The 27,781-nt window shown below is 42.7% G+C and overlaps 2 protein-coding genes across 4 annotated transcripts in view; one reads left to right on the plus strand and one right to left on the minus strand.

Moving 5' to 3' along the window:
• The first annotated feature begins 1,431 nt into the window (after window positions 1-1,431).
• Window positions 1,432-25,710, plus strand: C22H2orf88 (chromosome 22 C2orf88 homolog). Of its 3 annotated transcripts, none has more exons than XM_041736995.1 (2): window positions 1,432-1,557; window positions 21,501-25,710. In XM_041736995.1, the coding sequence occupies exon 2, from the start codon at window positions 21,655-21,657 to the stop codon at window positions 21,940-21,942; it is 288 nt and encodes a 95-aa protein (XP_041592929.1). In that variant the 5' UTR covers window positions 1,432-1,557; window positions 21,501-21,654; the 3' UTR covers window positions 21,943-25,710. The 3 variants fall into 3 exon arrangements, with proteins under 3 accessions (XP_041592929.1, XP_041592930.1, XP_041592931.1); XM_041736996.1 differs by having other exon boundaries at window positions 1,486-1,564; XM_041736997.1 differs by lacking the exon at window positions 1,432-1,557 and adding an exon at window positions 4,251-4,368.
• A 917-nt stretch (window positions 25,711-26,627) lies between these two features.
• The window catches only part of HIBCH (3-hydroxyisobutyryl-CoA hydrolase), a 96,709-nt gene continuing 95,555 nt past the window's right edge, over window positions 26,628-27,781 (minus strand). Inside the window, exon 14 of the mRNA XM_041737220.1 lies at window positions 26,628-27,241. Coding sequence (XP_041593154.1) covers window positions 27,126-27,241 — 116 coding nt within the window. The 3' untranslated portion in view covers window positions 26,628-27,125. The remainder of the gene's footprint in view (window positions 27,242-27,781) is intronic.

Raw genomic sequence — 27,781 nt, forward strand, 5'->3', positions numbered from 1 at the left:
AGGCTTTTCCCGCCTCGGGAGCCGGCCGGCCGCGTGGGAAGACCGTTTGCTTAGGGGCCTCGCGTCTGGAGGAACAAACTTGAAAAACGTCCTTGAGTGTGGATAGAGAAGCATGAAACAGACGTGCGCTCAGCGCAGGCTTGAGGGGAGGGCAGGGCCCCTGGGGTGCGGGGGTGGGGAGCCGCGGGGTCAGGAGGGGGGTGGGCCGCGGGGTCAGGGGGGCGGGGCGGGGGGGGCCCGCGGGGTCAGGAGGGGGGTGGGCCGCGGGGTCAGGGGGGCGGGGCGGGGGGGGCCCGCGGGGTCAGGGGGCGGGGGGGCCGCGGGGTCGGGAGGGCGGGGGGGGGGGGAGGGCCGCGGGGTCAGGAGGGCGGGGGCATCCCACGGGGTCAGGAGGGTGGGGTGGGTCCCACGGGGTCAGGAGGGCGGGGTGGGTCCCACGGGGTCAGGAGGGCGGGGGGGGGGCCGCGGGGTCAGGAGGGCGGGGTGGGTCCCGCGGGGTCAGGAGGGCGGGGGGGGGGGGGCTCGCGGGGTCAGGAGGGCGGGGGGGGGGCCGCGGGGTCAGGAGGGCGGGGTGGGTCCCACGGGGTCAGGAGGGCGGGGTGGGTCCCGCGGGGTCAGGAGGGCGGGGTGGGTCCCGCGGGGTCAGGAGGGCGGGGGGGGGGGGCTCGCGGGGTCAGGAAGGTGTGGGGGGTCCCGCGGGGTCAGGAGGGCGGGGGCTTGGCGCGGGGGCTCCCGTCCCCGAACTCCTGGGTTGGGTTTCCTGCCGTGAGGCAGCAGCACCCGGGACCGTGGGGCGACCGGCGGGGCGGGGGGGCGCGGAGCGCGCCGGGCGGCGGGCCTGGGGCGGGGCGGGGAGCGCGGCGGGGGCGGGGCCCGGGCCTCGCGGACACCCCGACCTCCAAGTGCCGCCGCCCCAGGGGCCGCCCCGCAGCTCCGCACCCCTGCACAGCCCCGCATCGCCCCCCGCCCGGCTCTGCACCCCCGCCCGCCGCAGCCCCGCACCCCCCCTACCCCGGCTCTGCACCCCCGCCCGCCGCAGCCCCGCACACCGCCCCCCCCCCGCTCCGGTGCCTCCCACTCCCCCCACCCCCGCTCCGGTGCACCCCGCTCCCGCTGCTCCGCCCGGTGCCCCCCGCCCCCCACGGCCCGCTCCCTCACCCCCTCACCCCTGCTCCTCTCTCTCACCCCCTCCCGCTCGGCTCCCCCTGCTCTGGTGCACCCGGCTGCCCTGCTCCGCTCCCTCACCCCCCACCCCCCCCACCCCGCTCCCGTGCCCCCTCCCCCCTGCTCCGCTCCCTCCCTCCCCCCGCCCCGCTCCCCCCCTTTCCCGCCCCCCCCCCGCCTCCCGACCCGGCCGCGCAGCCGCCGGGCCGTGGCTGCTGGAGGCGCCGCCCGCAGGTGGGCGGCCGCGCGTGTCCGTGGCCCCCCGTCCCCCCCGGGCGGCGGACCCCGGACCCCGGACCCCGGAGCCCAGCCGCCCCGCCAGGCCCCCGCGCCCGCTGCCGGAGCCCCACGGGAAGCACCGGCTCTGAGCCCCCCCGGACCCCGCGGACTCAGGTAACAGGTGCGCCCGCGAACCCATCGCGCGGGGCTCGGCTGCGCCCCCGGAGCTGGGGGGCCCCCGGGGTCGGAGAGCTCCGCGAGGCCCGCGGGCGGGGGGCACCCAGGGACCCGACGAGCGAAGCAGGACAATAGGACTGAACCCGGGGCGGTCCCCGCGTGTCTTAGGGCCGCGTGCCCACGGGGTCCCCGGGCGAGGCGGTGGCTACGGCCTCGGGGACGGGCTGGCGCAGGAGGACCCGGGGCAACCCCGCGGGCAGCAGCTGGGCGCGCCGTCCCCCGGGCCGGGCCCTTCCGCGCCCCCGAGGCCGCCGCCGCGCCGGGTGGGGACGACCTGGGACCTGGAAGACGCGCATCCCGGCTTCTCGGCTCCTCCTGCCGCCAGGCATCGCGGCCAGGACCGCCCGGGAGGCCGCTTCCCAACCCCACGCCGACCTCCGGTCGCCCTAGCATCCCCCGCCCCCCGCGGCCTTGCAGGGACGGAGCTCAGCACCTGGAGGGGCCCCGCCCTCCTGCCCCACGGAGGCCGCCCCCGGACCCGCTCCTCCTCGGGCTCCCTCCTCCTCCCCGAGGCCTCCAACTAGTGAAATGACACGCAGAGTTGTCCCGCAGGAGGCTCCGAAACTTTGCTAAGTGTGAGGAGAGACAGTGACCCAAGAAGAGTTAAGAAAGTTAAGGAGTCTAAGGTGGTAGAGACTTAGGGCTTCTATCCTGAGCCCCAGATGGAACTCGGTGATCCAGTCCCATCTGAGCAGGCAGTGCAGGCAGTTCCCATCCCCAAATAAAATCATCTAGGCCTAACTGCCTTCTAGGAGACACACCCCGGTTGGCTACAAACCTCAGCGCCCCCAGCCCCCCCACATGGCTACCAAGGTAGGCTTTAATGATACAGTCAGAAATTTCTTGAACGTGAACATGTTTTCCTCTTCTGTTACTTTACGCCCCCCTCCAGTTTCCACCTTGCTGCTCTGTAGGGTTGCGTCTTAATTGTGGCTCTATCGTACCAGCTGTACCTTCTCTTTTTATGTCCCCTGCGCGTTTGGTGAGTTTGTTCAGCAGACATTCAAGTTATTGATGATATAAGAAACGGGTCCTTCTGCCATGGGAGCTTCTCTGGGCGAGTGGCACGGTGGAAAGTGCTGAACTGTTGGAGACTGGTTTTGGAGCTTGGCAGTGATGGTCAGGAGCTTTGTGAGCTTGAGAAACTTATTTCCCAGATTAATAAAATAAGGGTAGGAACTTCTCCCTTTCAGGGTGCTTGTTAAAAGTAATGTACCCAGGGAACCCAGTGCAGCCCTGGTTGGGGACGTACCTGGCCTTCGGGATGTGCTGCTGAGACAAACCAGTGCACTGGCCTCCGTATTTATCAAACTATTCCAGCCTATGGGTCAGTCTTCTTCGTAAGACATCATGAGAAAAATGTTAATCAAATGTTTTGCTAAAAATAAACATCTTGAGTATCCCTAACCTATCACAAAAGTAAATGATGTTAGTTTAAAAATGACTAATTCTGGGATCCCTGGGTGGCGCAGCGGTTTGGCGCCTGCCTTTGGCCCAGGGCGCGATCCTGGAGACCCGGGATCGAATCCCACGTCGGGCTCCCGGTGCATGGAGCCTGCTTCTCCCTCTGCCTGTGTCTCTGCCTCTCTCTCTCTCTCTCTCTGTATGACTATCAAAAATAAATAATTAAAAAAAAAATAAAAAATAAAAATGACTAATTCTTAGTGAATTTGTAAGTATCTGAAATAGGAAGAGCCTTTACTTATAGACTTAATTTATTGCTTATAAATTAAAAGTGAAATGAAGGATGTGTTAGGGAGGTGATTTTTTCCCCTAATCTTCTAGGTTTTTGGCTGATAAATTGATATAAGACAGATTGACAAATAAAAAATAAAAATAAACAGATTGACAGGAGAAAAACAAAATTAGTTGTATCTGTACAAGAGGATGAGCACTGGGTGTTATACTGTATGTTGGCAAATTGAACTTATTTATTTTTATTTATTTATTTATTTTTTCATTCATTCAGAGAGAGAAAGAGAGAGACAGAGACACAGGCAGAGGAAGAAGCAGGCTCCATGCAGGGAGCTGGACGTGGGACTCCATCCCGGGTCTCCAGGATCACACCCCCGGCTGTAGGCGGCGCTAAACCACTGCACCACCGGGGCTGCCCAGCAAATTGAATTTAAATTTTTTTTTTTATTTTTTTATTATTTATGAGAGTCATACAGAGAGAGAGAGAGAGAGAGGCAGAGACATAGGTAGAGGGAGAAGCAGGCTCCATGCACCGGGAACCCGACGTGGGATTCGATCCAGGGTCTCCAGGATCGCACCCTGGGCCAAAGGCAGGCGCCAAACCGCTGCGCCACCCAGGGATCCCCTTGAATTTAAATTTAAAAAAGTTTTAAAAATATCTGTACAGGAGCCCCATAGGAGTACGACACCCAGTAATAAGTGGGGCAGGTGAGGCTATGTGCCATCCTGAGCTAAGGGATAGTATGGGGTCTGAGGTTAAAGGAGAGGTGGGTAATTGCCAGGATGATACACAAGCAGGTATTTGGCAATCAGATGTTTGATCTGTCCTATAGATAGAGTTATAGATATATGGAAGGGAACTTTTATCTGAATTACCCTTTTATAAACCAGGCCCCATCTCAATTCTTTTAAGTAGTTAAAGGAGAGATCGAAGTTTTCTTTGAATCCACTGCGTCTTGATTGCCCTCAGCTCACAATTATCTACAAGCCACAGTGGTCTAATTCGGTGTCGTGTATTCTGCTCCCCTTCAGGTGTTTCACGAGGGACTTAAGGTAACAAAAACTAAGGAAGCTGGGGAGGCGCTGGACCCGGGGAGTGACAGAGCCCTGTGACCTGGGGAATGAAGGCCCGGCCTAGACAGCTTCTAATTCACAACAGCTTAAGCACTGCACTGGCCAAACAGAACTCCAACCCAGCACTACCATGAGTGGCCTTTGCTTTCACGTGCCCCGAAAGAAATAGAGCTCTGTGTAGTACGCAGCTTTATTCCCAACATCTAACACACTTTGAAGCACATGGATATTTAATAAATAGCTACAATTTATTTAGCATTTATTAAGCACCTTGATGTAAGAACTGTTCTGCGCAAAATAACAAAAGGAGAAATGGCTACTGCTTTTGAGGAATATTTAATTAATCTCACTTGGGGAGACAGCACTTAGAAATTAGACCAAGTGGACATCACCTCAAGAAGAGAATTCTAAGGCTTGGAGGAATTCCAGGAGTCTGCGCACAGGAGATGGGCTTCCCGAGCCATGAAGATAGTATGGATTTGGTTCAACAGGGAGGAGAGAGGGAGTGCTGGGGGAAGATGAGGGAGAGGCGGTGCGTTTTCACAAAAGGAAAGCTGGAAAGAGGAGAATGAGTGTGGCCGTGTGCAGTAAGGAGAGCAACTTGATGGGAGAGGAAATATCCTTGGATTAGTGAGAAATTGAATCCAGTAGGTAAAAAGAGGGCTTTAAAAATGTATAAATTAGATGTACCTCTGCCCCTGCCACACTCCCCAGCTCCCACCCTGAAATAGTGTATCAGCTACAGAAAATAGGAACTCTACAATGACTCCTCACGACTGTGGTATATATATCATGAAAGAATGATCGGACTTTAAATAGCAAAACTTTCTGAATTCATGATCTTTTGACCTCGAGTCCAAGTGGATTTATGTTTTCCCATGTCTCCACATAAGAATAATAGTTTATATATATATATATAATAATATATATATAATAATAGTATTCAGAAGTATGCATACTGCTATCTGGAATTTAATTCAGTGCATAGCACTTAACACAATTTATTATTTATGCCTCCTACTTGGTCTAAAATACTTGGTTTCACTATATAACATAGACTGATCTTGAATTTGAAGGGAAGGAGAAAAACTCTTCCTCTACCCTTTTAGGTTCATTCGCTGGGTCTGCAAATCAAACGGTTAATAGATTCACAGGAGAGAACAAAAACATTTAATTACCCATGTGCCCAAGGGAGTCACAAAGAAATGTGCTTCAGGGAAACAGAGTTGGAGACTTATGTATCATCTTAAGAAAGGGTGATAAGTTGTGGGAAAGAGGCTAGACCTTGGGGCTTGGGGCTCTTGGGGATAGACGTAAGTAATGGGAAAGTGACTAGGAAATGTATGATAAATAAGGATTGTTAAGCAGATAAACATTGTCTAATTATCTCTGGAGTAGCTCTCCTCTTTGTATAGGAGATGGAGACACCTTTACAAAGGGGAATTTATGCCCCACTTTTTTACAACAAGGGGGTGCAAAAACTAATTGCCTTTGGCTCAAAACAATCCTTATGCCACATTTTGGGATGGCAAACTCTGATCTTCAAATTCCTCAATGGCATTTGAGGTAAATAAAATTTAATGACTCAGAAAAAATGTTACTTAAGATAATTTGATCCATTAAAGTGACTAAGATTTAGGTTTTTTGGGCCAACCTTGACTAGAAACTACTTATTAAAGTTCAGGCTTGAGAAAGGCAAAGTCTGTGCCCTCCGTGAATTCATAGGCATATGAGGGACAGACAAATATACCATCCATCCCAGTGGAAGCAGTGCATTCACATTGTAATAGAATTACAAGGATTGACATTTTTAGGATTATTTTGGAGTATATGGCTTTTACTTTTGAGATTGGGTAATCTCATATGTTTCTTGTAGGTTGGACTTTTGTGAATGGGATTAGGAGAACTGTTCAGAACCTAGAAGTATGAGTTTTCCAAAACAATCAGCTCAAATGCCGGTTTCTCCTTCCTTTTCAATTTTTCTTACTTCCTCTTACCTTATTATCAATTCGGTAATGATCTTATATTAATATAGTACCAGAATAGCTACTGCATTTCTCTAATGCTTTCTGTTTTTCCTGACCACAATCGAAGGAGGAATTTGGGGCAGGAATTACTACCCTAGTTTAGAGACTAGAAAACAGAGAAGCAAAGAAAAATGCCTGTGGTCACATTGCTAATTAAAATCCTCTACTCTTATCCAGTTAAAAGCCATTTGAAGAAATTTTATGAAAAAAATCATTTTTTTTCCCTGACTTTTCTGAGCTTTAAATACAGATTTGCTAAACATAGCTAATGTATAGCATCTACATATTTCTCTTCACCGGCCCAGTGAAGTTGAAAGAAAACTGTGAAAAACAGACTCAACCCACTGATTTTGAGTATAAACTCATTTTGTCTAGCGGAGCCTTTCTTTTGAGTTTGGTATTTTATGATATCAGGGAGTCATTTTCTTCAAAATTGGTTTTTAAATTCTAGTATAATTAATGTTTAGTGTTTTTTAAAGATTTTATTTATTTATTCATGAGAGACACAGAGAGACACACACAGAGAGAAGAGCGTTTTATTAGTTTCAGGGGTATTGTATAGTGATCCAACAATTTTATACATTAATCAGTGCTCATTGTGATACTTGTACTCTTAATACCCTTACCTATTTCACTCACCTCTGATAAGCATTAATTCTCTATAGTTAAGAGTCTGGTTTTCTGTATATGTTTGTTTTGTTTCTTGAATAGCACATATGTGTGAAATCACGTGTTGTCTTTCTCTAAATGCTTCATCTCACTTAGCATTATACTCTGTACATCCATTGATGTTGTTGCAAACGGCAAGATTTCACTCCTTTTTGTAGGGAGGTAATACTCCATTGTACGTACATACACCACATCTGCTTCATCCACTCATCTATTGATGGGCGCTGAGGTTGTTTCCATATCTTGGCTATTATAAGTAGCTATAAAATAGCAATAAACATACGAATGCATGTATCTTTCTTTACAAATTAGTGTTTTTGTATTATGTGGGTAAATACCCAGTAATGGTATTACTGAATCATATGGTAATTTTAATTTTAATTTATTTTTGGTTTTATTTAAATTCCTGAGGAACTTCCATACTGTTTCCCAGAGTGGCTGTACTAGTTTGCACTCCTACCAACAGTGCACGAGGGTTCCTTTTACTCCACATCCTCACTAACACTTGTTTCTTGTGTTTTTTATTTTAGTCATTCTGACAGGGGTGAGGTAGTTTTGATTTGCATTTCTCTGATGATGACTGATATTGAACATCTTTTCATATGTCTGTTCGCCATCTGTATGTCTTTGGAGAAATGTCTCTTTATGTCTTCCCGTTTTTTAAAAGGGATTTTTATTTTTTGGTGTTGAATTGTGTAAGTTCTTTATGCATTTTTGATATAACCCCTTATCAAGTATGTCATTTGTAAATATCTACTCCCATTCAGTAGGTTCTTTTTTAGTTTTGTTGATTTTTTTCCTTTGCTAAATAGAAGCTTTTTATTTTGACGTAGTCTCAGTAGTTTATTTTTGCTTTTGTTTCCCTTAGCTCAAGAGACCTATCATCTAGAAAGATGTTGTTATGGCCAATGTCAGACAAATTACCTCCTGTGGTCTTTCCTAGGATTTTACAGTTTCAGGTCTCACATTCAGGTCCTTAATCCATTTTGAGTTTATTTTTGTGGGGGGGGGGTAGGAAAGTGCTCCAGTTTCATTCTTTTGTATGTACCTGTCCAGTTTTCCCAGCATCCTTTGTTGAAGAGACTGTCCTTTTCTCTTTGGATATTCTTGCCTTCTTTGTCAGAGATTAATTGACCATATATATGGATTTATTTCTGGGTTTTCTATCCTGTTGTATTGATCTATGTATCTGTTTTTGTGTCAAAATAGCACAGCTGTTATACTGTTATACAAGTTATACTACAGCTTTGTAATATAACTTGAAAACTGGGATTGTGATACCTCTAGTTTTGTTTTCCATTTTCAAGACTGCTGTGGCTTTTTGGAACCTTTTGTGATTCCATACAAATTTTAGGATTGTTCTAGTTCTGTGAAAAATGCTGTTGGTATTTTGATGGGTATTAAATCTACAGATCGCTTTGGGTAGTGTAGATGTTTTAACGATATATGTTCTTCCAATCCATGAGCCTGGAATGTCTTTCTATTTATATCATCTTCAATTTCTTTCATCAGTGTTTTATAGTTTTAAAAGTACACGTCTTCCAAACCTGTTCAATTTATTCATAGGTATTTTATTATTTTTGATGGAATTGTAAATGTGATTGTTTTCTTAATTTCTCTTGCTGCTGCTTCATTATTAGCATATGGAAATGCCCCAGATTTCTGTATGTTGATTTTGTATCCTGCAACCCCACTGAATTCATTTATCAGTTCCGATAGCTTTTTGGTGGAGTCCTTAGGGTTTCTATCTATACTATTATGTCATTTGCAAATAGCAAAAGTTTTATTTCTTCCTTGCCAATCTGGATGCTTTTTATTCCTTTCTCTTGTCTAATTGCTGTGGCTAGGATTCCAGCAATATTTGAATAAAAGTGGTGAGAGTGGACGTCCTTTGTCTTGTTCCTGACCTTAGGGGAAAAGTTCTCCATTTTTCACCATTGAATTGTTAGCTGTGGATTCTTTTCAAAGAAACAGCTCCTGGTTTCATTGATCTGTTCTATTGGTTGTGGGGTTTTTTGTTTTGTTTTGTTTTATTGTTTGTTTGTTTTTAGTTTCTATTTCACTTATTTCTGCTCTAATCTTTAAGATTTCCTCTTTCAGCTGGTTTTGTTTGTTCTCCTTTTCCTAGCTCCTTTAGGTGCAAAGTTAGTTCATTTGAGATTTTTCTTGCTTCATGAGGTAGGCCTGTATTGCTATAAACTTACCTCTTAGAACAGCTTTTGCTGTGTCTCAAAGATTTTGAACTGTTGTGTTTTCATTCTCATTTGTTGATGGTTTCTTAAGAAGTTTGAAGCTATTCATTAATCTTTCCCCTACCCGCCACATTTTGGGTATATGGTATCATCCTTTACAACTTTTTATTTTGTGATTCCCTTGGCTGATATTTATAGATATCCCTAATTTTGTTGCTTTTGTGCTTCCTACTTTTCCTATTCCTACTTATGGTCTTTTCTTTCTACTCAGTCTCTTTTAACAGTTCTTGTAGGGCTGGTTTAGTGGTCATGAATTCCTTTAACTTTTGTTTCTCTGGGAAACTCTTTATTTCTCTTATTCTCTTATTCTGAATGATGGCCTTGCTGAATATTCTTGGCTGCAGAACTTTTTCCTTTCAGCACTTTGAATATATCATCCATTCTATTCTGACCTGCAAAGTTTTTGCTGAAAAATCAACTGATAGCTTTATGGGGTTTCCCTTACATGTAACTGTTTTCTTTCCTCTTGTTGCTTTTAAAATTCTCTGTCACTACTTTTTGCCATTTAGATTACCACATGTCTTGATGTGGACCCCCTTGGGTTGATTTTGTTGAAGGCTCTCTGTGCCTCTTGGATCTGGATTTCTGTCTCCTTCCCCAGATTCAGGAAGTTTCCAGCTATTATTTCTTCAAATAAATTTTCTGTCCCCTTCACTCTCCTGGAATTCCTATAATGCCAATGTTACACTTGATGGTGTTGCTAAATTCCTTTCATCTATCCTTGCTTTTCTTCTTTCTCTGTCCTCTTCAGCCTGATTGCTTTCCATTACTCTGTCCTCCGGGTCACTAATCCATTCTTCCGCTTCCTGCAGTCTACTATTTATTCCTACTAGTGTATTTTTAATTTAAGTTGATGAGTTCTTCACTCTGATTCATTCTTTTTTATGTTTTCTATCTCTGTTGTAGATCTCACTGAAATCTTCTCTTTTCTCAACTCCAATGGGTATCTTTATGACCATTACTTTAAATTTTCTATCACACATATTACTTATTTCCATTTCATTTAGTTATCTTGGTGTGATTTTATCTTGTTCTTTCATTTGATATATTCCTCTGTCTTCTCATTTTTTTTTCTAAATCTCTGTGTCTATTTCTGTATGTTAGGAAAGTCAGCTATGTCTCCTGGTCTTGAAAGTAGTGGCCTTATGAAGAAGAGGTCCTGGAGTGCCCTGCAGTGCAGTGTCCCCTGTTCACCACAACCTGGCACTCCTGGGATGCCTCCTATGTGTGTTGCATGCACCCTGCTATTGCGGCTGAACCACATTTGCCTTCAGTGCAGTAATCTGCAATGGGTCTCTTTCCCTGTTGTGGGCAGGGCTTGCTCCCTCTGTTATTAGTGCACCAGTCTGGGGCCACATTGAGCTTGAATTGGGTCAGATCAGGCATTTACCAGGACTGCAGTAGCACCAAACTGCAGGGCTTTTGTTGGGAGGTGGGGCCTGCAGTCAGACCAGCCATCTGCCCCTAGCCCACTACTGGTGTCCCAGTTAGACCGATGTGTGTGATAACTTCTTTTCGTCCCAGGGCAGAAGTCACTTTGGAGTGGAGCTGGCCCCTGTTGGGGCTGCTTGCACAATGCTTGGGGCTCTGCTTTAGACGGACTCCTGCCCAGGGCAGGTCGGGTGGGGCAGGTCCATAGAAGTATGCGGGAATGGGATGGGTGGTGTTAGTAAGGTTTGCACTGGCCTGCTGTGGGAGGAGACCAGAGCCCCTTTTCAGAACTCCTGTGGAGAAAAAAAAAAAAAAAAAAAAAAAAAGAACTCCTGTGGAGGATGGGCTGAAGAGGGTGGGACTGCAGAAGAATGCAGGATTGGGACATGCTATTAGCAAGCTAGGTTAGAGAATGTTCATTAGGTCCCTGCAGGTGTCTGTGTGTCTGGGAGGGGTGGGAGGAAAATGGTGCCTGCCAGCCCTTTTGTTCCTAGAGGAGCCTCCTGCAGATTCCTGTCCCTCCAGCACATGTTCTGAGATCAGTGTAAATAAACCTTCCTATGTACCTGAGGCACTTGGCAAGCTGCTGCTTCTGTGCTGTATGTCCAGACTGTCTATTGTACTGTCTCTTTGGGGATGAGGACTCTGTGTCCTCCTTCCTCGTGGGTTTCCCAGAGCCAGACCAGCTGATTTTTAAAGTTCTAGGTGTTGAGCCCCACTGATTGTAAGAACCTGCAAAGTTAAACCCCTCTGGCTTTCAAAGCCCGATGTTGTGGGGATTCGTCTTCCCAGTATGGATCCCCTGCTTCGGGTGCCTGAAGACTCTTGCCTCTGCACACCTGTAGCATCTCTCCCTCCTGTGGACAGTCTTGTGGGTCAGCTTGGTTCCTGACCCTGTCTACCTCCTTTCAACCATTTTTGATGTGGCCTCTTCTCTATGTGTGGCTGTGAAGAGTCTGTTCTGCTACTTTTTGGGTCATTTTGGGGGTTACTTTTATTGATGTGGGTGCTATTTAAATGTATCCATGGGATGAGGTGAGCTTAGGATCCTCCTATCCTGTCATCTTCCCTGAAAGCCTCAAGGTGCCTTTTTTTTTTTTTTTTTTTTTAAGAACCTGGACCAGGATCTGGATGACCTACCAGTCTACACTCAAAGAAATGAGAAATGGCTTCACAAAAAAAAAAAATTTTATCAAACCCTAAAATATCAAACAACTTCTCCCGTCCTCCTGTACATATAGTGTCAGGATTAAGAAGCCCACTTCACACTGCACATGGACAGCCTCGCCCCGAAGCTCATGGTGGTAGTGTAGGATGGAAGTCTCGGGAATACTTAGCTAAATCACAGATGATTGACACTGAATTTATGGGACATACAGGAGTTGTTCAGCTGTTTAATATTGTGATTTATCAACCTTGATCTTTAGGAACCCGTGCCATGGAAGGCATCTGCCATTTCTCCTCACAAACGTGTGCCTGGTTCTGACCAAGTTGGCATTAGTTTAACTCTCTCACTTGACTTAGCCTGACGGCTTCTTAAAGACAAACCAACAAACTTAGATGTAGTACAGCCCTATTTCTTCTGCTAATTAAGTACTTGGATTGGTGGGTCCAGTGCTGCTCTATTCACAAAGTGGTGAATCTCAAGTTAGTGTTAAATCTGGGTTTGGAGCAGCTAAAAAGTATTATATTAAGTTTGACTTTTTAAAAAAGACATATTTCTGATAATAATAGTATGTGTATTTGAAAGCATTTGGGAAGAAGAACACCTGTAATCCTGTATCCCACCATCCAAAGAGCAACTCTGTTTTCTTGTATTTAATGATATTATTTTTAAAGCCTATAAATCTTAAAAATTAGAATCGTACATGTGTATTTTCCTGCTTTTAAAAATGATCGATTCTGAAGACTTGGATAGTCTTCTGATCTTTGTAAACTTTTCTACCACATTTTATGAGGCAGGTTGTAATATTTTCCATGTTTGGTGTCTTTTTTTAAGCTAATAATTATACTTAAAAATCATATGATATTACAAGATAGGTTTTATAACAGTCTTGAAAATATTTTCAGGGAATGGAAATGTAGGAAATTACTGCTTCAAGTAACAAATATGTGAGTCCACAGTACATGTTTTTTTTTTTTTTTTAGTACATGTTTTTAAACAGTGTTTTTGTTATGAGAAGCCAAAATTTTTTGTTTTGCCATGGATAAATAAACCACTTTACTAGTAATTTAAAAACTTAACATGAAATATGGAAATATATTTCCTCATGTTACTAAGTATTCTCTTTAAAAGTATTTATTTATTTATTTATTTAGTTAGTTAGTTATATATTTATTTGAGGCAGGTGGGGCAGAGGAAAGGGCGAGCGAGAGAGAGAGAGAGAGAGAGACTCTTAAGCAGGCTCCACACTGGGTGTAGAGAATGATGTGGGACTCAATCTCAAAACCCTGAGATCATGACCTAAGCCAAAATCAAGAGTCAGATGCTTAGATGACTGAGCCACCTGGGCACCCCAGAAGCTACCATCAATATATTATGAAATACCCTAAAACTAAGTGGCTTAAAATAACAAACATACACAGTCTCTGTGGATCATGAATTTGGGTGCAACTTAGCTGAGTGCCCCTCCGTCAGAGCCTCACACAGTTGTCAGCTGGAGCTATGATCTCACTTGAAGGCTTAATTGGGTTCTATACCCACTGCTGTCCACAGATTTCCCTCAACTCCTTGCCTCATGGACCTCTCCACAGGGCTTCTCACAACACAGAAGCTGGCTTCCATCAGAGGAAGAGAAGTATAAGATAGGAGCCATGGTCTCCTTGAAATTTAATCTGGGAAATGACATCCCATCACTTTTGCTATACTCTGTTGTTAGAAGCGAATCATCAGTCCTACAAAGATAGGGAATTAAACAAGGGATGGGAATTCTAAGAGGTGGGGACCATTTTAGAGGCTAACTACCATAGTTATTTAATAGTTACCTAATATTCCAGGACATAGGCCTGTGATAATAAATATCATATCATTGTATATGTAAGTTATTTTCAATTGTTCTAATTATAAAAAGACTACCATGAAAAATTTTATGTATAAATTTTGGTTGTCAACTCTGATCATTTCTTTTAGATTTCTGAAAGTGGGATGTCTGGGCTAGAATTGTCATGCAACTGTTCAACAGGTTTACAGTGCTGTGTTTGAGTGTTCATTGTACCCTATCCCCTTTAAGACAATTCTTTTGAAGAATGGGCTTGTAAAATAAATTATTCCATAAATACAGTTTATCTGATTCGGCACAGATCGTGAAATCTGAAAGGGAGGCAGTGTGACAGAGCTGTGAGATCCCTGAGGACAGATTCAAAAGGTTTGAGTTCTAGAACCTGAGTGCAGTTGGTCTCTCCTCATCGCTATTAAGGACACTTGTGTCCCCAGGCAGCATGTTTAACCTGCTTACATACAGCTCTACATCGATGTACTTTATAAAAGGTGGAAAAGTAATTCCTTTCTGTTGCATAAAATAACCATAAGACACCAGGGAAAGAGTAAAGGGGAAAGTGGAAATGAGATATGCTCAATGGAAACAGATAGATGGAGGTGCCCGGGGGGGCTCAGTCACTTGAGGGCCCAGATCTTGATTTCTGGCCCAGGTGGTGATCTCACCGTCATGGGATTAGGCCCTGCATCGGGGCCCTGCTCAGCAGGGAGCTTGCTTCTCTTCCTGCCTCTCTCCCTCTCTCCCTCTCAGTTGCCCTCCTCCATGCTCTAAAATAAATCTTTAAAAAGAGAGAGAGAGAGAGAGAGAGAGAGAGAGATTGAGATGGGCACCTGGGTGGCTCAGCGGTTGAGCGCCTGCCTTTGGTCCAGGGCGTGATCCCAGGTCCCGGGATCAATTCCCGCATCGGGCCCCCTGCAGGGAGCCTGCTTCTCTGCCTGTGTCTCTGCCTCTCTCTGTGTTTCTCATGAATAAATAAAATCTTTAAAAAAAAGAGAGAGAGATAGATGGACAATTCACTGCGAAAAGTTCCAGATACTTGGTTATGATTTGTAACCTACAGTCTACTCCGTCACTGTCTGTAGGAGTCCACTGTGCTGTGCTTTATTGCACTTCATAGAGCATCGTGATGTTCAGACGGCACTAAGTTTAGGGCTGAACAGCCATTTTTCATTCGTTTTGGTTTCATGTTCTAATTCAAGCTCAGATTCCTAGTTTCAGCTACGGGGTCTGCAGGATAGTCCAGCTGTGACAAAACAAGGACAATGGTCTGACCTTGTTGCCTTGCTCTTCAGGCGCACCCGCCTCCATTCAAGGACAGCTGCTTGAGCAACGAGCTTCAGGACTTACTGCGCCTGACTCATGCGTCACGAGTGCAGTTGCCCACCTGGCCGGGGCATGGCTGACAGGGAAGCAAGTACAAGGAACTTTCCTTTGTCTACGTGGGCCTGTGTGTGTTGGGGTCTGGGGAGTGAAGAAGAGGGTGTGGCAGGAGGAGAGGCCCCCTTATGTCTTATTCAGCTGCCTCGGGCATGAACAAAAAACGGCCACACCACCTGTGAAGGCAAAGATACATAAGGGCCTTCTCTGGAAATCTCCACTACTGACAGCCTGGGATAAATTGTCATCTTGTTCTGATTCTCTCTGTTTTGTTCAATAAGCTTGAGAGCACCTACAGACGCTGGCTCTGAACACATCGTAGAGGCTCTACAAACTGGCTGGATGGTTAAAGAATATTCTCACAGCTCTTTCTTTTAAAGACTTCGTCCATGCACTCATTCCTTCAGAGCCCTGAGATGGAGGAGGAGCGGGGGGGCGGGTAGAGTCTCAAGCAGGCCCCACACTGAGAGGAACACGGGGCTCAGTCTCACAGCCCTGAGAGCATTGCCTGAGCCAAACACCAAGTCGGATGCGCCACCCAGGCAACCCTCGCTGACAGCTCTTGATGCATCTGAAGATTCAGAAATTTGAAAGGAGGGATTTTTAATATTTTTATTGAAGTATGGTCAATGTTGTATTAGTTTCAGGTGTATGACACACGCATGCCGCCACGCTGCACATTGCTCAGTGCTCACCATTGTAAGAGTAGTGACAGTCACTACACAGTGTCATACATTAGGGACTGTGTTCCTTATGCTGTGCCTTTCATCTCCATGACATCTCTCACTGGAGGTTTGTACCTTCTTTTTATTTATTTTTTTATTTTATTTTATTTTATTTTATTTTATTTTATTTTATTTTATTTTATTTTATTTTATTATTTTATTTTATTTTATTTTATTTTTAGGCTTGTACCTCCTAATGGCCTTTATCATTTCACCCATTCCCCCCCCCTCATCTCTCCTCTGGCAACCACCAACTTGTTCTCCATATTTGAGAGTCTGTTTTTTGTTTCTTCATTTGTTTCTAGGTCCCACATATAAGTGACCTCATATGGTACTTGTCTTTCTCTGACTTAACATTATAATACCTCCTACGTCCATGCACATCATTGCAGATGCCGAGGTCTCGTTTCTCTTTATGGCTGAATAATATTCCGTTGCGTATGCATGTATGCACGTATACACGTAAGTCACAGCTTCTTTATCCATTTACCTGCTGATGGACTTGGATCTCTTCCATATTTGGCTATTGCAAACAATGCTACAATAACATAGGGGTGCAGGGAGCTTTTCAAATTAGTGTTTTTGTATTCTCTGGGTAAATATCCAGCAGTGGAATTACTGGATCATGTGGCATTTCTAATTTTTTTTTTTAAGAACAGCCATGCTGTTTTCCGCAGTAGCTGCACCAGTTTACATTCCCACCAGCAGTGCACAGGGTTCCTTTTTCTTCACATCCTCACCAGCTCTTCTTTCTTTCTGGATTCTAGTCATTCTCTAGTCATACATGGCAGTATCTCCTTGTAGTTGTGATTTGAATTCCCTGATGATTAGTGATGTTGAGCACCTTTCCACGTGTCCCTTGGCCTTGTGTGTGTGTCCTCTTTGGAAAAATATCTATTCAGGTCTTCTGCTCCCTTTTTAATCACATTGTTTTTTTTGTGTTGGGTTGTAGAAGTTCTTTATATTTTTTGGGTGTTAACCCCTTTCCAGATATATCATTTGCAAATATCTTCTCCTATTGAGGAGGTTGCCTTTTCATTTTGTTGATGATTTCCTTTGCTGTGTAAAAGCTTTTTATTTTGATGTAGTCGCAGTATTTTGGTTTTGCTTTTGTTTCCCTTGCCTTAGGAGACATACCAACAAAAATATGTTTCTGCAGCTGATATCACAAAGATCACTGGCAGGGAGCCTGGGTGGTGCAGTCAGTAAAGCATCTGACTGTTGGTGTTAGCTCAGGTCATGATCTCAGGGTCACGAGATCAAACCCTATGCTAGGCTTTACGCTCACCGTGGGGTCTGCTTGAGACTTTCTTCTCTCCCTCTGCTGCCCGCCCCCCCAGCATTCTCGCTCTCCTTCTCTAAAAATAAATAAATCTTTCCTTTTGATTTCTTCTTTGCCCTGTGGGTTATTCAGAAATGTTATAGTTTCTAAGTGTTTGGAGCTTTTCTGGGTATTTTATTACCAATTATTTCTAATTTAACTCTGTGGTGTTTGGAAAATATACTCTAAGGTTTCAAGCTTTTGAAATCTTTAGAGACTACCATGTAGTTCATCTTAGTAAATGTTCTATATGCACTTGATGGGAATATGTATCCCACAGTTGTTGGGTATATAGCCTTTTATAAATGTCAGTGAACTCAAGTTGAATCCTAGGGTTGTTCAAAACTTGAATTCCGCATTTTGTTCCTTTGGGTATTCTCAGTTACTGAGAGAGCAATGTTAATTTCTCCCTTTAGCTCTGTCAGTTTTTCCTTCATGTATTTTGAAACTGTTAATAGTTACATATGCATTTATGATTATCACATCTTTCTCATTAACACATAAAATATCCCTCTTTATATCTGGCAATCCCCCTGGTCTTGAAGTCTACTTTGACATTCATATAATCACAGCGACTTTTTTATGCTTCCTATTTGCATAGTGTATCCTTTTTAACCTCTTGCTGGCAACCTTTAAAGCAGGTCTCTTATAGTTAGCATATAGTTGGATTTTTTAAAGAGACTTTTTTAAGAGAAGCTTTAGGGTCACAGCAAATTGGAGCAAGCAGTACAGATAGCTCCTGTCCCCCAGTCCCCAAACATACAGCCTTACCCTCTATCGACGTCCCAGAGTGGTACATTTATTACATTAACATACAATCGTTACTCAAAGTCCATGGTTTACATTAGGGCTCACTCTTTGCTGTACATTCTATGGATTTTGACAAATCTATAACGGTATGTATCTACTACTGTAGTATCATCTAGAGCAGTTCACTGGCTTACAAATGCTCTATGGTCCACCTGTTCAACCCTCCCTCCTAACTCCTGGCAACAACCACTGGACTTTACAATCTCCATGATTTTACTCTTTTCAGAATATCAGAGAGTTGGAAAGATTGGCTTCTTGAACTTAGTAATAAGCATTATTTAAGGTTCCTCCTTTTCTTTCTATGACTTGATAACTCATTTCTTTTTAGCACTTAATAAAATTTCATTATCTGGATATACCACTGTTTATCTACTCACCTGAAGGACATTTTGGTTGCTTCCAACTTTTGGCAGTTATGAACAAAACTACTATAAGCATCCATGTGTTAGTTTTTGTGTGGACACAATTTTTCAATGCATCAAGGTAAATACCAAGGAGTATGACTACTGGTTCAGATGGCAAAATTAGGTCTAGTTTTATAAGAAACTGCCAAATTGCCTTCCAAAGTGCTTGTACTATTTTGCATTCTCAACAGCAGTGAATGAGTTCCTGCTGTTCCCCATCCTTGCCAGCATTTGATGTCATCAGTGTTTGAATTTTCACCACTTTGATAAGTTATAATGATATCTCAATGTTGTTTTCATTTGCAGTTCCTTAAGGTAGAATTTTGAACATCTTTTCATATGCTTATTTGCCATCCGTATGTTTCTTTGGTGAGATGTCTGTTCAGATCTGTTGCCCATTTTTAAGGACAAACATTATATGGTCTCATTCATTTGGGGAATATAAAAAATAGTGAAAGGGAATAAGGGGAAAGGAGAAAAAGTGAGTGGGAAATATCAGAAAGGGAGACAGAACATGAGAGACTCCTAACTCTGGGAAACGAACTAGGGGTGGTAGAAAGGGTGGGGGTGACTGGGTGACTGTCACTGAGGGGGGCACTTGATGGGATGAGCACTGGGTGTTATTCTATATGTTGGCAAATTGAACACTAATAAAAAATAAATTTATAAAAAAGAAAAATAAATCAGGTTGTTTGAGTTTTGTACATTATACATAACCTTTGTCAGATATGCTTTTGAATATTTTTCTTAGTCTCCTAGCTTCTCATTTTCTTAACAGTGTCTTACACAAAGCACAAGTTTTTAACTTGAAGTCCAAAATCTCAATTATTTCTTTCATGGCTCAGGCCTTTGGTGTTCTATCTGAAAAGTGATTGCCACACCCAAGTTCATCTACATTATCTAGATTTAACTCCTAGATGTTATCTTCTTAGGAGTCTTATAGTTTCATGTTTTACACTTAGATCTGTGATCCATTTTGAGTTAATTTTTGTGAAAGGTGTAAGATCTGTGTGTATATATATAACATTGTTCCAGCACCTGTTGAAAAGACTATCTTTGCTATTTGTGTCACCTTCGCTCCTCTGGCAAAGATCTGTTGACTAGGTTTGTGTGGGTTGGATCTTTTTAACTAGTCTGCCTTTTAGCTGAAATTTTTAGTCCATTTCCTTCCAAATTTTTGAAATGTATTTAAGTGAGCCACTTTGCTATTCTCTAATTGTCGCGTTTTCCTTTTTCTTCCTATATTATTCCTTTCCTGCTGCTTTCTGGGTTAAACATGTCTAATTCCTCATTAAGATATACTTTTTTTAAAAAAAAAATATTTATGATAGTCACACAGAGAGAGAGAGAGGCAGAGACATAGGCAGAGGGAGAAGCAGGCTCCATGCACCGGGAGCCCGACCAGGATTGTGCCCTGGGCCAAAGGCAGGCACCAAACCACTGCGCCACCCAGGGATCCCCAAGATATACTTTATCTTTTTAGTGGTTTCTCAGAATGTTCAGAATATAAAAATCATTGTCCTGTTTTTCAGATTTGATATATCTATACTCATATGTTCAAGTTCATTATTAAGTATCAATTAGCTCATATTTTCCTTTTAGTTCTTGAGTGTACTTTCTGCTTTATAATTTCCATTTCTCTGATGAGATTCTCTACTTATTCACTCTTTATGATCATTTTGCCTTTGTTCTTGAACATATTTAAATAGCAGTTTTACAGTTCTATTAAATTGTGTTAACTATCAAATGCTGGGCCATTTGGGGGTCTGTTTCTAGTAAGTTGGACACGGGACACATTTTCCTGCTTTGCCCCATTCATCTAGGAAGGATATTGTGGATAATAATACCCTTGAAGGAGTCTGGATTATGTCACATATTCCCTTAAATGGTCTTGTTTTACTCTTTGTTGGAACTTAGTCCAGAATGGCCTATGGGGGGGCTAGCCTGTTTTTATGAAGTTTTATTGGAATACAGCCACTGTCCCCCCCTTTTTTTAAGGATTTTATTTATTTATTCATGAGAGTCACAGAGAGAGAGAGAGAGAGGCAGAGACACAGACAGAGGGAGAAGCAGGCTCCCTGCAGGAGCCTGACGACGTGGGACTTGATCCCAGACCCCGGGGTCACTCCCTGAGTCAAAGGCAGACGCTCAACCGCTGAGCCCCGCGGGCGTCCCTGCCCACTAGTTTACATACTGTCTGTGTGCTTTTTATAGCTAGACTCCTTCCAATGGAGTCTCTTTGTGTTTAGCTATCCTTAAGTCCTACCTTAAGAGAAGTTAATTCAGTGACAGCTCCCAGGTGCGAAGCTTCGAGGGCACAGAGAGCACGGCAACCTACTTACTGATCAGACATCAAACAAGAGTGAAACATTTAAGAGAGGAAATCTTTAATATGATTTTAATCTGAGCTTTTCATATAGTTTGATAGAGAGCATCTAATTCAGAAGCAAAAAGAGGTGGCTTTGCCACATCTAACTTGTGCTGCCTAAAGGCTGTCACTCTGTCTGAATTGCAGACGTCTAACCAGGTGACAAGGCTTGAGTTCAGTAACAGTCCAAGATGTACTGAGGCTCCTGAGGTTGAGGCAGGAACAAATGTTTTATAAGCTTGTTTCCCTCAACAGAACAAATCAGAGGTTGGCAAACATTTTCTATAAAGGGCCAGACAGTAATTATTTTAGGTATTTCAGGCCACATGGTCTCTGTCCAAGCACTCATCTCTGCCGCTGCAGCAGGAAAGGAGCCATAGACGACACATAAACAAATATCACGGCCGTGTTCTAATACACTTAATTTACAAAAACAGGCAGCTAGAATTTGACCCAAAGTTTGCTGAACTCTGGTGTAACATAAATCAATCTAAGCTACCAAAAGTTTAACTGGGTTTTTAGTTTTAGAAGATGTTCAAGATCTTGAGAAAAAGATTTTCCTGTTTTGTAAATGGCCAGTGTCACTGAGTGGTCATCTTTTCTTCCTACCGATAGGACAACGCTGTTGTTACCTCACAATGCCTCCAAGTGACCCAAGTGGCAAAGAGGACCGTATCATACAGTAGTAGTCTGCATTTGGTGACTTCAAAATGAAACTTTTCTTTTCACAGAAAACCACTACAGGTGAAGACTGGTAGAAAGAGACGTTTTCTGAAGCGCCCGTGGAAGAGGAGCACTGGTTAGTGTCACAAGGACGAGCTCAGTCTTTGCCAAAGATGAAGTAGTCTTTGCTTCTGCTTCACTTCCCGCAAAACTCTTCATAACATGGGCTGCATGAAATCAAAGCAAACTTTCCCATTTCCCACCACATTTGAGAGCGAGAAGCGACATGCAAGTGAAGAAAGCTTCATGTCTGAAGAGAGATTCCTACCCAGGATGCCTTCCCCAGTTACCGTCAGAAAGGAAGCGAAGGAACCACCAGCGCCTAAAATTGTGGTTTTCGAATTTGCACACCGCCTATCCCAGGAGATCTTGAGTGACGCCTTGAAGCAGTGGGCAGGCGAGAACATCAAGTACTATGACATCCCATACATTGAGAGTGAAGGGCCCTGACTTTGTAGGAGGAGAAGGAGAACTTTCTTGAATTGTGGATAAAGCTGGTGCTAGTTTAAATACATGAAATAGCAAAAACTGGTACGAATAAATACAAATAACTCCATTGGGATGTAAAAAAAATGTCTATGATAATATCAAGAATATGGGAATAACTAAAATGAAATATATTAAGCACTCTTAGGTTAATAGCAATTTCTATCTGCTTGGTCTTGGATTTTAGTCATTTAAAGGGCTAACCATAGGTCCTACGCCACAGTAATCCGCTCTATAGCATATCACTTTCTTGCTGAGGCAGTAGTAGCATCACCAAAGAAATCAAATGGTCATTTTAAAGATACTCCTTTTAAAATAACTGTTTGTTAATTTACACACACACAAAAATAAGATATAGGAAGGATTTTTCTTGAGATGCCTTGGCAAGGAAATAGCACTTAAGCTACAGTAATTAGTAGTGGGTCATTTATCCAAACCATTTGTGTCAAGGATCCCAACTTAACACAAATGATGAAGCAGTAGAAAGCAACCCCTGTAGAAGGAGTTTACCTTGAAACCTATCCTTAAGATATTTTTGCAGATGAAAAGCATTACTACCACCTTGAACCTTAGGGTTCCAGCTGTTACTGGATGACTTGAGACTTCATACATAACCCATCTGGACAAGATACTATTTACAGAAGTCCTGACATTAATGTTTATGGTATTGAATTAAGCAGCCCAGTGATATAACAAAAAGCAAGGATTTTTACAAATAGCAATCCAGTAAATTTTAAAATAACAGAAGCCCTAGTCGAGGTAGAGAGCAGAGCCTGTTCTCAGTGCTGCATGTGTATGAAGTTTTACAGCCTCGGAGGTGCAGAGGGTTGATATAATGGGCCCTCACCAGATTACTGTGGGACCAGTCTATGCACGAGGATATATGGTTGTATTATATATAACAGACAATTAGACACTCCTCCAAAGACAGTACTCATGTAGTTTTTCTATGGTATCAATGCCCGTAAGGCATTTACAGCCATATACTATTTTCTTAAAGTTGCCTACCTTTTTAGAGAAGCTTTTTTTTTCTTTTTAAGAATTAAGTACTGTTTAAAATCAATGGTAACAAAATTTGAGAGAGGAAGAAGATAGAAAACATAACCTTTAGAAAAAATGGGGACTTGGTCTCTAGAATGGTCTTTTCATCAAGATTTGCTTCACATTGAGTTTAGTTCGAAAGGGAATTATTTAAGTATGTGTGCATTAGATTCTTTTATTAAGATTCAAGAGACCCTTGTCACTGATAGCTAAAGGAAGGCAGAAGGTGACTTGTGACCTTTTTAATGAGATACATGCGTATTTGGCCTTGTAAGCAGGCAGAAATGCTACCTCTAATTTTAATACTTATACTTTGAAACCCACAATTGCATGGACAAAGAAAGTTCTTTGAAATGACTCATGTGCCATCTTTCAGTTGCCTTTGGACACCTGGTCATTCAACTTTCATTTCACTTAGTCCCAAGATCTGGACTATCCTGTTGTCCTTGCAATCTAGAAACTTACAAAGTAGAAAAACCACCACCACCACCACCCCCTGTTTATTATATAAAGATCTGAAGTCCTAAGGCTATGGAAACAAAACGTTTTCTGAAAGTCGTAAACCGTATTTCCAGCTCATGAAGAAAAAATTTAGGTTTTTGAGTATACTAATGACTCAGACAAAAGCCTACATGTTGCCATTTCTCATTCATTTTATATCTCCCATCAGGCCACTTTTGCTGCAAAGTCATTTACTACTTAAGAGATATAATCAAATATATAACATAACGTCATGGCGAGAACACGAAGCAATAGCCACGGTAACTACATACACAGGCACGTAGACTGTTGAGTTTTGTTACAGCTCAATATTTTAACCTCAGGTTCCTCCTGTCCCTGGGCCCCTAATTCCTGAGGGTGTAACAGGGATGCCAAATCCATGTCCAGCTAGAATTCTAATCTCTGTTTCCACCTTGACACCGTGGCAGTATGGTTTTGTCACCAAGCATCAACCCCTTGCTTCTGAGTCATTTTAACAGAGCATAGACTTATCTCGGAAATACACACTGTTCTATGTCAAACATGGGTGAGGAACCACAAGGCTTGCATAATCGGGAGGTAGTAGATAAACCAAGTTGGAGGCAGGCAGGAAAAAGAACTAGGTAAACAGATTTGTGCTGCATGTGATAATTATCAAGATCTAGTTTGACCTTGATGACACGACAGATGAGAACATCTCTGATAGGAGAGTTTCCATCATGCCTTCCCATCTAATTATTGGATTTACTTCATTTTGAACTTTCGAACAGTAAAAGAATGGAAGATCGAACTGAGAAGGAAGGAACATAATAAAGCAGAAGACCAAAAGAGTAATTAGCTACTGGAAAGGGAAACATTTGTCCCAACTTAGATCACATAGACTGATGAAAATAAGAGTAGTGGCCAAACTGTAAGGGAAAAGAAACCAGGGAAAAGAGGCCCACGAGCTCGCACTCAGGTCGGGCTCCATCAGGAGACACTGCAAAGACAAGTCTCCGATGCTCTCGACTGAGGAAAGGGACAGAGTAGCAAGTTCCCTTCTTTACCACGGTGACTCCTGCCCAACCACTGATCTTTTCCCTTGAGAACATCGAGGATAGGGCCCGATGAGCTGCCACCAGTGAGATGAAGAACTTGCAGATGGCAACTGTAGACGCAGCAGATAATGAGAGGAGATGCGCCAATTCCTCACTTAAGCCCACAAAAGTGCTTCACTGCTCCCTTACGCAGGTAAAGGTCTCTTGTGGGCTATTACCTTCCAATTACAAGCTTCTGGACCCAGATTTCCCAATTTTCAGTTGCCTTACCTGTTCTTTGCAAACTACCTATGGTCGTTAGCACTCAGAGTACAATTTTGAAGGAGATAATTATCTTGGTTCCAAAGGAATAATTTGTGTCAAATTGCCTTATTAGTATTAAAAACAGACACAATGAATGAAGGAGGTAGCGTGACACTCCTATATCCTATTTAATGTCATTGGCATTTTATGAGAAGAGGGAGCTATACTTTTGGATTATATAGTTTTAGAAAAAAGAGACACGTGATAATGTCAAGGAACAGTAATTTAAAAACAAAGTTCCAACAAGTATATTGGTTGCGTAATCATAATGTGTGATTTATCCTGTATTTGTGTGACCAAATAGGACGTGTCTTCCCTGGAGCAGTGGCCACAGGCTCAGATGTACTCCCTATCTTAATTTGCAGAACTCAAGTTTTGTTAGCTAATTCTCTTCCCTGTAAGACTTAGCTATAAAATGGTATATTTTTCTTCAAATATTTTTGTGAAAACATTTTTTTTTCTAATCATTCAATAAAAGTCTACTTGCAATTAACTAGCTGTGAGTTCTTACTAAAGCATGTTAACGCCTTTCTTTTTATTTTATTTTTTATTTAAAAATTTTTTTTATTGGAGTTCAATTTGCCAACATATAGCATATCACCCAGTGCTCATCCCGTCGAGTACCCCCCTCAGTGAGGTAAATGCCTTTTGATACTGAGTACTATCAAATTTTTTGACATAAAGAACATTTTCTGCATTTCTAATGAATACAAAGTTAATAAAAATCCACTGATACAATTTCTTGGATCATTCAGGTCCAATTTAAGAGCTTTAAGAATCTGAACGTAAACATGTCCATTATCATGCCATCTTTGTTCTAAATTTGTTCTTGGCTTTTTTGGGGAAAAATGCTTCTTATTAAATATTTAGAAAGTTCAAAGCAACTCCTAGATTGCAATTTGCTCATCTATAAGAAGGGTTCAGAATATAATGTTTGATGTCTTTTTCAGTCCTGCCACTTTCTGTTCTTAAAAGTTCAAAATTCCCAGTTCCTGAGTGGTTGGGAATGAAGGGAAAACTGGAATAAGTCATAAAACAAATTATAAGCCAACCATTAAGTCTATTCTTACGTAGACTTTAATGTCCCAACTCTGGAACAACTAAACCTAAACCTAAAGTTTCTTGTGTACCTTAAGAAAAACTTATGTTGTCAACAGTACCAATTATTGAAGGTATTTCTATTTTGAACAAAAGTCCTTGTTTTCAATTTTTTTCTCCTGATTTAAACTATGTAATGGCAAATTACTTATCACACACAAGTTTAATGTAAATTGCAGAAAGCAGGAACTAGGAAACTAATTCCTCATTCTTTAAGATTAACGAATCCTACAAAACAACCATCACTTTCACCATTGGAAGGGATTCTGGTTAACTTTGGGGAAGACCAAAGCTTGAGTCAATAGTACTAGAGAGACCACCTCATAAAACTCTTTTTGCTTTGCCTGAGATTTCTAATGTTATAAAAGGAACATTTTTTATAGTAACTTATAATTACTTTAAAACAGACTTATAGGAAAAAAACAAAACAAAAAAAAAACAAAAAAAACCCAGACTTATAGGGATGCCTGGGTGACTCAGCAGTTTAGCACCTGCCTTCGGCCCAGGGCATGACCCCGGGGTCCTGGGATCGAGTCCCACATCTGGCTCCCTGCATGGAGCCTGCTTCTCCCTCCGCCTGTGTCTCTGCCTCTCTGTGTCTCTCATGAATAAATAAAATAAATATTTTTTTAAAACCCAGATTTATATATGCAGAAAATTCTCTGAAGCATTAACACGACAGCCAAAAACTTTCAGGGTTATTTTTTAATAATCTATACATAAATTTATTTAATCAACATACAAACTACTACCCAAAGCCAAAACACAAGATTCTCATTTCAATTAGATATTTCAACTCAATAGTCTCTTAACGACCTTCAATTTTTTTTCCCATTTTGGAAAATGGGTTGGCAAACATTTTCTAAAAAGGATCAGATAGTAAATATTTTAGGCTTTGCAGGCCATACAATTGCTGTTGCAACTACTCAAAGCAGCCATAGATGTAAACAGAGGAGTCTAACTATGTTCCATTAAACTTTATTTATAAACACCCATATTCAAATTTCATGTAATTTTCACATCATGACATACTAGTCTTTGATTTTTTTTTTCCCTCAACCATTTGAAAATGCAGAAACCATTCTTAGCTTGTGGGAAAATAAACAACAGGCAGCAGGCTGGATTTGGCCCATGTACTATCCTTTGCCAACACTTGCTCCAAAACGATCCCTTGATAATCTAGTCACCTTAAAATTTCAAATCATTACTTCCCAGAGGTTTAAAGTAATTATTCAAGTCTTCATCAGTAACTTCTTTTAGATCCGCTGGTTTCCACTTTGGACTCTGGTCTTTATCTATTAAAACTGTTAAGTGAAGACATAGAAATGTTAGTACATTTCTTCCAGGTATTACCAGATTTTAATCACTGAATTGACAGAAAGTACCTTACACATGGCCTATCTTCTGTAGCACCTTTTTTTCCTGCAAAGTTTAAATTTTTGCATGTTTCCTTTTTTTTTTCTCTTTAAATTAAGGCCCAATAGGATTTGGACGGATAGCAATGAACTGATAATGACCCACGTGGTTCTTTCCCAACCTCTATCTAAGTCTGCAGCTTGAACACAGCCTCTGAACTAATGGGGCTTAAACCTCAGCCTTCTTCAAACAAAATTGTACATGAAATCTTCCTGTTCTAAAACAGCTAAAACCAGAGTTGGTATGGATTAGGGAAGGTAGGGGAGGGCGGAAGGCCCAGATCTGCCTTCTAACCTCCTCCACATGGAGCTGAGAGGAAAATTACTTAGAGGGAAGAGGAGGCTGTTATGCATAATTAAATGTGGAGACTGCTGTTCTGCTGAATCCTCTAGCTCACACAGGCTTGAATTAAAACAGCAGAGCACCTT

This window comes from Vulpes lagopus, chromosome 22 (genome assembly GCF_018345385.1).
Source record: "Vulpes lagopus strain Blue_001 chromosome 22, ASM1834538v1, whole genome shotgun sequence".
In the NCBI taxonomy this organism is placed as follows: domain Eukaryota; kingdom Metazoa; phylum Chordata; class Mammalia; order Carnivora; family Canidae; genus Vulpes; species Vulpes lagopus.

Coding starts and splice junctions, on each gene's coding strand:
- C22H2orf88 (XM_041736995.1), top strand. CDS start 21,655: ATGGGCTGCATGAAATCAAAGCAAACTTTCCCATTTCCCACCACATTT.